Source organism: Siphateles boraxobius, unplaced genomic scaffold, assembly GCF_051911475.1.
Source record: "Siphateles boraxobius isolate OS27281-9 unplaced genomic scaffold, OSU_SipBor_1 22, whole genome shotgun sequence".
NCBI classification, from domain to species: domain Eukaryota; kingdom Metazoa; phylum Chordata; class Actinopteri; order Cypriniformes; family Leuciscidae; genus Siphateles; species Siphateles boraxobius.
Window position 1 is genome coordinate 989,610 of NW_027508833.1, and position 12,187 is coordinate 1,001,796.

Here is a 12,187-nt window from a genome sequence, read left to right on the forward strand (position 1 = left end):
TACGCAGTACGAGAGATACTCTCGTAAGAGAACGTACTCGGTTACTAACGTAACCTCGGTTCTCTCTAAAAAGGGGAACGAGTACTGCGTATCTTGCCGTGCATACAACAGCGCTGGTTCGCTTCAGCGATGAAAACCAGTTTGTCTCAGCCTGTCGAGCGTATTTATAGGCCAAGACCACGCCTATTCTGGCGGGACGCGACGAAATGGGCGCGAAGCACCCCCATTGGATGTCACGTCACGCAGGGCCTCTCTCGATAGGCTTGCTGCTGTTGCCGCAGGGCAGCCAATAGGCGCGCAAGCCGTCTTGCCTATGTCTGCACGCTGCCGCACAGCGTTTTACATTAATCAAAATTAAAGGATAATTTTTGGCTTCAATATCTCGTGGAAAAGAGGTTTTCCCAATAGCGTAAGATATTACGCAGTACTCGTTCCCTCTCTAGAGAGAACCGAGGTTACGTTAGTAACCGAGTACGTTTCCTGGTCGATGACGTCACCCGCCTATGACGTTCCATCTCTCCATTGGGCTGATTCCATACGTGCTTCATGACGCACAACGCAGGGGCGTTCCCACAGCGTTTGACGCAGCTCGAGTTCCCTTGAAAGGGAAGTACATTTTTAAAATAAAAACAATTAAGTAAAACACAACAAATTTAATATTTCATTAGTTGTGCTGGGTGGCCTTCCACAAAACTGGAAGACTTTCTGAATATGCATAAAACTTTCTAAAACCGCAATAGGCTAGAAAGGACAACTTAAAAGATAGAAAAGGAATCATGTTGTCGATTACAATGTAACTGTAGTGTGATTATGAGTATTTTAAAATGCAATACAAACTAACATGTAGGCCTATGTCATTTTTGGAATCTGATTACGTAATCCAGATTACATATAATTAGTTACATCTGAGCATATGCCACATACATAGATATAATGTCCAAAGATCAAACACTCCACCTTTAAGATAAATCAGCAACCCTTTAATTTTCTATTTTTAAAATTTCTGATTTTATTTACTTGTCAAGTTTAGTTTTTTTTAACAAAAAACAGTCAATTTTTGTATTATTTTATTTTTTATATGCATAGGGTTTTTTATTTTATTTTTTTATATGCATGTCACGTGACCATTAAGCTATGAACTATGTACATGTGAATGTAAATATCTTTGGTCAAATGTGTTTGGCTGACAGAAAATGTTTGGTGTAATGTGACGTCTGAGGTGGATGAACAACATGTTCTGATGGTTCAGCATCTCCTTTTACCAACTATTTGCTGAAAAAGAAAACTGACTTTTTTGTGAGAGTTTCAAGCTCTGTTTTGCGTGGAAAGTGCCAGCTGTCGTCGACAGGATTTGCATTCCTTTAAAAAGTAGTTTTCTTCTGAGTGCTTTTCACTTGTGCTGTTCTTAAGGTGAAATTGCTTTCCTGGCACGTCCTGCCCACCATCTTGAACCTCCTACAATAGCTAATGTTTTCTTCCCTGGGCAATTACTTCAATCACACCCACTTATATTAATATTTGCATGGTTTTGATGCTGAAAGGTTTAGGTCTTGATTAGAACGTGCACAAATCAGAATCTGCATCTAATGTTATTTTGAATTTCACTACAAAAAAGAAAAAAATCCTTACCTATATTTAGTAAAAATGACTTAAGATATTCTGAAAAAAATATATAAAAATGAAGTGTTTATGCTTAAAATAAAAACATTTCCCAGTGGAGTCAGAAAACTTAATTTCCCCCCCAGAAAACAAGACTTAATATCTTATGCCATTTTGCTTGTCAAGTAAATGATGACATAATGGAAAACATAACAAAAATACCAAGAAAATTTGAATTAAAGGAGTAGTTCACTTTTTAAAAAACTTTTGCTGAGAATTTCCTCACCCCCATGTCATCCAAGATGTCCATGTCTTTCTTTCTTCAGTCGAAAAGAAATTAAGATTTTTGATGAAAACATTCTAGGAGTTTTCTCCATATAATGAACTTCATTGGGTACCAAACGGTCCAAGGTCCAAATGACAGTTTCAGTGAGCTTCAAATGGCTTTAAACGACACCAGATGATGCATAAGGGTCTTATCTTGCGAAAACTCGTTCATCAAAATGAACAAATCTTTTTTCGAGTCATTTCGTTCTTTCAACGAACGAAATGACTCGAAAAAAGATTTGTTCATTTTGAACGAGTCTTTTTTTGAGTCATTTCGTTCATTCAACGAACGAAATGACTCGAAAAAAGATTTGTTCCTTTTGATGAGCGAGTTCGAACAGGAGAGTCACGAACGTGCATCACAGAACAGAGCAAGGCGAGCATTTGTGCTTATAAAACTTTTGAAAATGACCGATTTTTTTAAATGACCGATCGTTTCGCAAGATAAGACCCTTATGCATCGTCTGGTGTCGTTTAAAGCCATTTAAAGCTACACTGAAACTGTCATTTGGACCTAGGACCGTTTGGTACCCAATGAAGTCCATTATATGGAGAAAAAGAATGTTTTCATCAAAAACCTTAATTTCTTTTCGACTGAAGAAAGAAAGACATGGACATCTTGGATGACATGGGGGTGAGTAAATGATCAGCAAAAGTTTTTTTAAAAAGTGAACTAATCCTTTAAGAAAAATGTAGAAAAATTCTGAAAAATACAGCATATATTTTTCCAAGCATGCACACTGTTTATATGTAGGCCTATGTATTGTTTTTGGTTGTTGTTTTTTTGCCGATACTAGCCAGCTCTATTCAATAATGCCAGAATCACATTTTTAGGTGGATTGTTTTCTTTAAAGATAGAAGAAAGAAAAAAAACAAGTTTCCAGCAAATTGCTGAAGACACAAGCGCTTGAAAATAATATTTGATAGTGCATGTAGAGATTGCGGTCTAATTAGTGGAGCGCGAGGGGAAATGTGAAGGGAGTAATTAGACTTTGATGCTAAATTGTTGATGCAGCTTTCCCTGAAAATGTGAGGTTTGTTCCCCAGAGAGCATCTCAACCTGACACGCGTAGAATATCAACCGGAGCACGTGCATGTAAAGGTGTCCTCCTCCTCCTCCTCCTCCTCAGGTATAAGTGTTTTGTCATGTTAAATTCTGCTCGTCGCATCAGAACAAGGGTGTTTCCCTTGACCTCCTTCTGTTTCTCTGCCCCGTTGCGGTTTAGAAGCGCTTCAAGGTGCTGCTCATGTGAAATGAATGTTTATCAGTAAGTCTATTTAAGTGCTGGTGACCGGCGGTTTCTACAGGAGATGCTCTGTTGGATGTGAGCTTGGCCCGATGCCCGGACACTCTTCACCAGCCTCACTGCATCGCCCTGGATGTGTGAGATCGCATTATGAGGGAGAAAACAAGACACTAAAAGCCCATCATGCAGTGCACGCAGCGGCCATCGAGGGTTGATAAAGAAATGCTGCTCGCTCGGGGTACCTGGAAATGGCCAGTAAAGTCTGACAGGTCAGACATCATGTGATGGCCTATTATTAAATGATTGCGTCATGAAAAACAGTAAATTGCTTTGTTGCAGAGGGTGGGTTGTTATGCTTTAGGTTCCTTGTAGCCCTTCAAGTCTTCTGGGCCATTAGAAAGAGAATTTTTCAGGGAAAAAATGGCTGTGCTTTTTGTTTTTTGGAGCTTGACTCATTTCTCATTATGAAGTAAAAACAACAACAACAACAAAGAAACAGTGTAAAGTCCCATTCTATATAGGCTATATATTATCTAATGCATCATAATCTTTTATTATAAGTGCTTTTGTGGTCTGTCGCTTTAAATGCGCATGCTCTTTAAAGCAGGATGGATTCTGATTGGCAATGTTTCTATTGTTCATCAGCTGTAAAAAAATATATTTCAAAAGTGATTCCATGGTATCGTTCCTCTGTATGTGTCGGGTCAGAGGTCACTCTTCCACCGGAACCAGACTTGTTACCGGAAGCCATTTTTAAAATGTTAAATCCGATTGAGTTCGGCTGAAAGAAGAAAGTCATGCACGATATGATTATTTTAATTTTGAGGTGAACTATCCCTTTAAAGCTGTAATCATCAGTTCCGAGTGAACTATTGCCCTATACAGACCAGGGGGGTGTTTCCCAAAAGCAGTGCATAGCCAACGGTTACAAGTTCCTCTGAATTGTGTTGGCATTAAGACGGAACTTGCGACTATAGTTGGCTTTAAGGAAACTCACTCCAGGCCAATAAAAAGAGCAAAGCATTTTTTCCATAAGAGTTATTAACAAGGAATCACAAATTAATGCTGCTCAAATTAATCTTGTGTTAGAAGAGCTTAAAGATGCTTTAATAATTTGAGCACTAAAGCTGTGCTGCTGATTGTCTTTTTATTGGAACTGCTGTGTTTAATTACTCATTTCTAGTTAGCAGGCTGACTTTAACAGTACAGTGCAAACAATAATTAGGTCAATGGCACATTATTTTGGCCAGTGAACACCGACATTGAAAGGGAAGTCTCTTAAACATGTCCTCTGGCAGTGCGTCTATTGTTCTCCTTGTATTTCACAGATGCATGCAAGAAATCAATAGTAGCCTATTATGAAGAGGAATAAGAGGAACGTTATTGGCTTTTGGAAGAGAGTAAATGAACGCTACTAACCACACAAAGATTAATACATATGCATGTTACATGACTACAGTTTTGCATTTTTCAGCATATTTTTACAAATTTCTTTTGAATTTTAGTTTTTTTGTTCATATAATTTATATAAAATAAAAAAAAATTCAACTCTTATTAAAATCATGGAAGCCCAGTTTGTATTTACAAAGTAATACAAGAATGGTTTACATGTTTATTATAAATTGTATTTGCATTAGAAAAATAAATGCAATTAGGTTGTTTAAATGCAAAGACAGCTCTGTGAGTAGCATTTGCGTTTATGATATTAAATAAATAAATGATTTTCAATATTTTGGTTATATTCAAATATAGGCCTATTCTGACATGTATTTGCTCTGAAATAACCGTATTTCAACCAAGAAACCAAAGCACAGAAGTAAAGCAAAAATTAAGTTTGTCACTGATTCAACACTTCTAGTAATTTCAGCATAAATATCATTTGACATAAAATACGATCTTACTTATGACGCAAACATTGTCTTTCCAGTGATTTTCAAATTAATTCATCAAGATTGACAGATTCGCGAAAATTAATCAAACTTACCAAGTCAAACGCCATTTTGCTACTCAAGTTTGAAACAAAGATGCAGTTGAATCTCCATGACAGGGAAGGATTGCATGGAAGAGACTAGTGCAGTGGTGTTTGGTAAACTTAGCCAAATAAAAAATAAAAAGAGTAGGCCTATTGCAATCATCATCACGATATTTAGCATGTTGATTAATGCATCATAAATATTCCGTGAATATATCGCCCAGCCCTATAGTTGAGTGTTTAGAGTCCAGTCACGGATGGGTTAAACGAGCTCGCGCTGAAGGCGCATCATATGCAGGAGGAAACGCTCGCGCTCCACACTTGCGCTCCGATCCTCCAGCATTACGCGTCTCTTTCCAACTCACAGGAATAACACACATCACTTCAGCTCTGCGTGGATGCCTCTTTAAACCCCGAGCGTCTCCACACACACACACTCACACACTGATTTAGATCTGCACAGAGCTGCTGATCTCCGGCAGGTCCAGTTGGATGCTGGACCCCGGAGCCGCGTCTGCGCGATGCCCGGCCATCACTGGATATAAATGACAGATCCAAGTGTGTGTGTGACTTCAGTGCGCCGAACCAGAGGCTGCATGGGAGATGAACGCAGCCGCCAAACATCAGCCTGATCTGCTCGAGAGACCCGCCAGCCTCCTGGTACCAACATGGGTAAGAAATCCAGCTCAACTCAACTAATGTGCTGACAGATTGGAACAGGCACCGGAGCCAGTCCGGTAGTTTTGGGCTACGCATGCAAGGGGAAATGTGGGAGTATAAAGGCAGCTTTTCGGTGGATTAGAGTAACTTGCTAAACTAACTTTGGGTTACACTTTATTTGGTAAGACTTTATTTTACTGTGTGTTACATGTTACATGTAGTTACTATAGTAATTAGGACTACTATAAATTGTGCTTTAATTAAATAGAGCTTATCCCGAATTAATTATTATTACTCAGTACTTTAAAGTAGCCTATAATGACACTGTACCACGGACACCTTAACATAAATTGTAACCCTTTTTTGTTATTTTTACAGTGTAATTATACATTCAAGTACTGAGTAAGACTGATTAACTACATGTGCTTATAGGGCTGGGTTAGGATGAGGGTTTGGTTTAGGGTTAGTTGACATATACTGCATAATTTACTGTTACTGCTGTACATGTAACATATGTAACAAGGACACGGTAAAATAAAATGTTACCTAACTTTTTTATGATTGAGATGTGCTGTGAAATTGTTGTGACTAATGAATTACATGGCAGATACATTACACATGATATTTCTTCAGATGCTCCTATTATATTAGTAAAAAAGAGAGGAACTATTATTGGATTTGAGTCAGTTAGAATTTTATTTTGAGTGGCCCTTTTTGTCATATTTGAAAAAATGGTTGAGAATGACATTTCAGGTTCTTATGTGGTGAAATGTTATTGTACGCAGTTCCATTACACATAAAATGTGACTAATTACAACTGACAGGTGTGAGATGTGGAGCTGTTTTATGTTAAATATATTTTGAGTTGATTTTTTCTGCCATATATCTTGTGCATTTTAAAATGGTGCTTTGCAGATCTGAAGACAGCCAATCATTTTGTATTTGGACGACAACCTTAACATTTCTGAGCTCTCAGATTTACAGTGTGACTTTTAGACGGATAGACTTTTCTTTGTCACGTTGTTGTTGTTGTTTTTGGAATATATTGGCATTTTTGCACTAACATTAATAAGGTGATAAGTTAGTTCATAACAGAGTATAATAATTAGGGTTTTAATGTAAATGAGGTGTGGGAGAAAGAAGGCCAGATAATGAGCTATTAAAATATAATTTAAAATAATGTAAAAAAAAAAAAAGAAAAAAAATCTCATTATTTCTTCAGCATTGGTGATTAAAAAAATAACAATAAAACCATGCAGGAAATGTTGCATAATTGGTAGAAGAAATCATAGCAGATTTAAGGCGACAGTGTAATCTCAAGGCAGAATGAGTTTTTGTGCTATTGTTCACATTTGCTGTATTCCTCTTTGTGGAGATAATGATGTGTGACAGTGTGGAGTAGCTTCATTCGCACTGTTCCTGAGGTGTTCGGAGATGCCCTCTCCCAGGATTTGCTCAGCCAAAGCTGATTGCTGCTTTATTTGTTTTAACACGTTCTGTCTTGTGCTGCCCATTTGTGGTGGGCATGTTCTTCTTAATTGGTAAATGGAGTCTTGCCAGTTGCACTGCGGGACCTTTATCAGATTGGAGGGATTTTCAGAGGTATCAATAAACGCTGGCTCACTGCTTTAGGTTTTGATGAGAATTACCCCAAAAACAGGCAGAGAGGCTCTGTGAAAGAGATTGGATGTCAGTAAGAACAGAAATCAATACAGATTTTTCCTTATAAATGTGTTCTTGAGCTACATGCAGTACAGTGAAATCATTCGTCTGATATCTGCTCAAAGGCAGGTACAGATGTTAAGAGCAGAATGTTGTTCCTTCATTAAGAAACAGCACTAAAGCAGGAGGCGTAGCAGTTATTTCTGCTCTTATTATGACGATTATTGTGCTTCAATCAGTGACAGTGGCGTATCTCAGAGGTGTACAGATATGATTTGAGATATGATCACCTTTGACCTGATCTTTAATCTCTCAGATGAAAACTGTGGTCATGTGATAAAGCGAGGCTTGGTTCTGTGTGCAGTTGAGTGAATGATGCATGACAAAGACAACCATGACTAATACAAACTAGCTTAAAAATCAAACTGTACTAATTACTCTATAAAGCACAGGTCTGGTCTTAGTAGCCTACTTGTTATGGATTTTCAGTGTAGAGTTAATGTAGATGGCAATATAAAAATGTGCAATGAATGATTACAAACTGTCATGCTCAGAACCCAAAAGCATCATTGGTATTGTAATATATATATATATTTTTTTAAATAAATAAATAAATGATGTAAATACAAATAAAGATGAATAAATGTGTAAATATAGTAAATAATGCAAAAAAACTAAAATATATGCATATGTTTACTTTTACTTAGTATGCAATAATAGTATACTTAAAGTCAAACTATCAAACCTTGTAATATAAATTTTACTTATATTATATATTATAAATATAAGTAACAGTATATGCTTTGTCAAACCATCAAACCTGGCAATACAGCATGTATGCATATTTTATTGTTATTTACTTATTACATATTATTAAGTAAATAGCAGCAAAAACACGCATTGCAAGGTTTGACAACGTACTATGTATGCATATTTTTACAGTTATTAGGCTATATAATACTTATATACAGTAATATGCAACATAAGTAATATTGAAAGGTTTGACAAAGCATACCATCATGTATATTGCATATTATAAGTGAATAACAGAATATGCATACATATTGCAAAGTTTGACAAAACGTACTATGCATGACCAGACAAGGGACACCTGTGAACAATTATAAACCAATTACAACATGACACAACAGACAAGGGACTACACTACACATGACAGGATAACAAGACTAAAACCAGGGGATCACATGACAGACAAAAGACAGGAACAAGAAACAAACACCCAAAACGTGACAATTACAGTATACTGCGTATTATAGGAGTATGCAAAAATATGCATACATATTGCAAGGTTTGACAAAACCTTATTTTTATGCATACATATTGTAGATATGTAAATAGCAGTAAAATATGCATGCTGTTTTGCAAGGTTTAATAGTTTGACAAAGCATGTTGTTTGTAAGCATTTTTTTTACTGTTATTTACTTACAACATAATAGTAGTATTCTGTCAAATCACCAAAACTTGAAATATGTATGCATATTTTTACTGTTATTTATTATGCAGTATAAGTAATAGAATGCTTTATGTAAAAAAAAAGAAAAAAAAAAGCATGAGCTAGAACAGTTTGAAATTATTCCAAATCTATGGAAAAACTGCAGATTTTGCAACTCTGGAGGCATCATAATTGTATCCAAAATATCTCATAATTAATGAAGATGATTTACATTAGGTAATTAGCCATGTAGCAGATGTAAATGTCAGATTAACGGGCATAACCGCATATGTAACCGTAACCACCTAAACAAATGATGTCTCTTACATGTGTACTTGTGCAGATGGCCATCTGAGCCACTAATCTGGCTCTTACATATATTTGTGAGATTTGATTCAGATATGTGTTTCTGGAAAACACTGCTGGAAATTTCTCGTGTGCTTGTCTTTGGGATTTGGAGACTTTGTTAGTGCGCCTTACGGAGGCTGTGGTTGGCACATAAATGTTATAACCTTAAAAGTCACAAATCTTTTATTCATGTTCTACAGGACCGGACTCAAGGTTTAGTAATCTGATAGTTGCAGTTGTATTTCTAACAGGTTTAGTCGTGGGGTTGGTTTATAGTCAACTTACAGACCTCTAATGGTATTCACAAACCTTAGTAATATAATTCAGGTTTTGACATCTTTAAGAAAAATGAGTGATGTTTGTCAGTGCAGAAGTTTCTGATGTGTTGTGTGTGTTTGCGGGAGTATTACAGCAGTAAGTGCCATGACAGGTTGTTATCAGGGCTAGTTAGTTGCTCTCTGGTTGATACAGTGTTTTGTGTTTTCACTGACCGACTCAGTAAAAGAGTCTCCTGTGATCTTCTGGTCTCTAGATACAGCTCGGGTTAAAATTGTGCGTTTGATTTCTTCCTAAAATAACAGCACACCTTCAACTCAACACACACGATTTGAGGAACCGTACAAGTAACCCTATAAAGCCTACTGGATCAGATTTGATACGCAGATTTCTAAGGCCCCTAAATGATCAACATGATCAAAAAACTGTATCTACTGTATGACATGCCTTCTGCCGTCTGATTGATAGTTCATACCTTTTCAGCAAGTAAAAGCCTTCTTTAAGCTCGTGGTTCACATGTAAAACTCCGTCAGATCCTTTGACTCTGACTTCCTGTAATGAGAGCTGTCAATCAAGGTACAAAGATGTCCCTGTGGTTGCGATTACGATGAAAGTGACCAATCATAAGAGGGTCAGTGCCCTCCTTGGTTTCCGCCCCCAAATTGTCAAAAGTCATGTAGACTCGAGGGAGCAGAAATCAGCTGAGCGAGCAGGAATCCACTGCGCGAGCAAAACAGCACTCCGCGAGCAGAAGCCTGCTGCGCGCGAGCAGGATTCCACTGTACAAGCAGAGTTAACCTATGAGAGTATGCCAGGCGCTCGCTCGCAGCTACCTGTACACCTCTCGGTTGTTGAATTTGTGCGCGAGTACTTTTATCATGCCAGCTGAAGGTTCATTTTTGCGCGTGTGAAATAACATAATGTGCTCGTGAGCATGTCTTACACGCTCATAACTTTTGACTAAAAAATAACGCCATAAATTAGAGACCAGCTTCAGGTCACTGCCTGAAAATTTAATGACTCAGATAGACATCCGTTTATATTGAAAAACATAGACAGTAATTAACCGATTAATGGTACAATATGCAGGAATTTTCGCCACCAGGGGTCGCTAACCTCTTACAATAACAAAGGCGTATAATGATGACGTATATTCCACATTAAGCGTAAGTATGGATCTTGTCGTCAAGCTGATGGATCTTTTATGGATGAGTGAATAGATTGATGTTTTTAACATGACTGTGGTGTGAAGCAGGGCACGATTGCTAGACGTATACCAACGCCACACGCAACGCGAGTCCCGCGGATATAAAGGAATAAGGAAATTTCATTCTACCGAACTACACGCAAGTGCTGAATTAATACTCACACAGGTCAGTTTATTAGACGAATCAAACTTGAGGTAACGCAGCGCTGTTTCACTTGCTCTAACAGTTACACGATCACACTAAACGCCATTTGAGTGTGTTGAATGTTGTTGGTTAGGTTGTTTGCTGGCTGTATGAGACTAGCAGTGGGCTAGATCAACATTAGAATAACATACAGATCATATTCTAACATTTCATCATGTTGAACTAAATAACATTAATAGTTTTATGTACATTTGCTCACCTGTCTAATAAAGTACATGCAACACATCGCGTCTCTGTCAAGTCGAAGTTAGTCACAGACGTGGAGCTCTCGGCATCGAAACATGTTGATCTTCGTTTTAGTCCTCTTTTTGTCTCAAAGTCTGCTCGCCATGATCCATAATGTTTGAACAAAACAACAACAGCGTGAGCATCTTGCTAGGCATAATGGCAATAAACCGGTTGTCCACGTCTGTCGCCATGGTTACTAACGCAGTGCGAGCGCAAACCTGCGGGAAACCGAGGCTAACACAGATATGACGTCATTGACTGGCGACTCCTCACCCCTGCTCACACGCCCCGTTTCCTTGGTTAAAATCGCAATTTTCTCACGGTTTACAAATAGTTGGAAACATTTGGGATATTGTAAGTAATCAACAAAACAAAATATATAACATTGGCCTAGTGGTTTTTGGATATTTTACTGCAAAAATCCTGCATATTGTACCTTTAAAGCCAGTTTTTATTAAATGCTTACTACCAGCCTGCACATCGTTATGAGTAAACTATTTTATTTTTATTTTTATTTCATTTTTATATCATTTTTGTATACATATATATTTCTGGAATTTCAAAGGGGGCGGCGCACCAGCGCCCTCTATTGACAAGCCGCCACTGGTCAGTTAGTAATATTTCAAGATCAACACTTACTGGACTGAAGCAACTTCGGTTTACATGATTATCCATGCATCATTTTTTAGTAAAATCATATTCAAATGTGAGTTTCAAATATGATCGTCAGGCTTTTTAGGAAGGTTTATTTGTTCATCTATCAAACATAATTGTATTGCATTTTGTTTTAAAACTACAGAGCTTTGATCATAAAAATAAGCATTTAAATATCATCTTACTAAGACATTATTGGAAGATATAGAGTGAAGACTGATAATTATATGCATTTTATGTTACTCTCCGCTAGTTAGTCCGTTTGTCACTTTATGACGTTCACTTGGTTTTTACGTTCAAAAACATCAAAATGAATAAGTAATAGGATATTTTCTACCCTGGTTTTCTA

At 37.3% G+C, this 12,187-nt stretch overlaps 1 protein-coding gene across 2 annotated transcripts in view; it reads left to right on the forward strand.

The window, feature by feature from the left end:
• Positions 1-5,409: 5,409 nt before the first annotated feature.
• sntg2 (syntrophin, gamma 2) overlaps positions 5,410-12,187 on the forward strand; it is an 89,257-nt gene continuing 82,479 nt past the window's right edge. The window contains exon 1 of one of the 2 annotated variants that reach the window (XM_077238308.1): positions 5,410-5,817. In XM_077238308.1, the coding sequence (XP_077094423.1) occupies positions 5,749-5,817 (69 nt within the window). In that variant the 5' untranslated portion in view covers positions 5,410-5,748. The remainder of the gene's footprint in view (positions 5,818-12,187) is intronic. The other variant, XM_077238309.1, reaches the window with a different exon arrangement.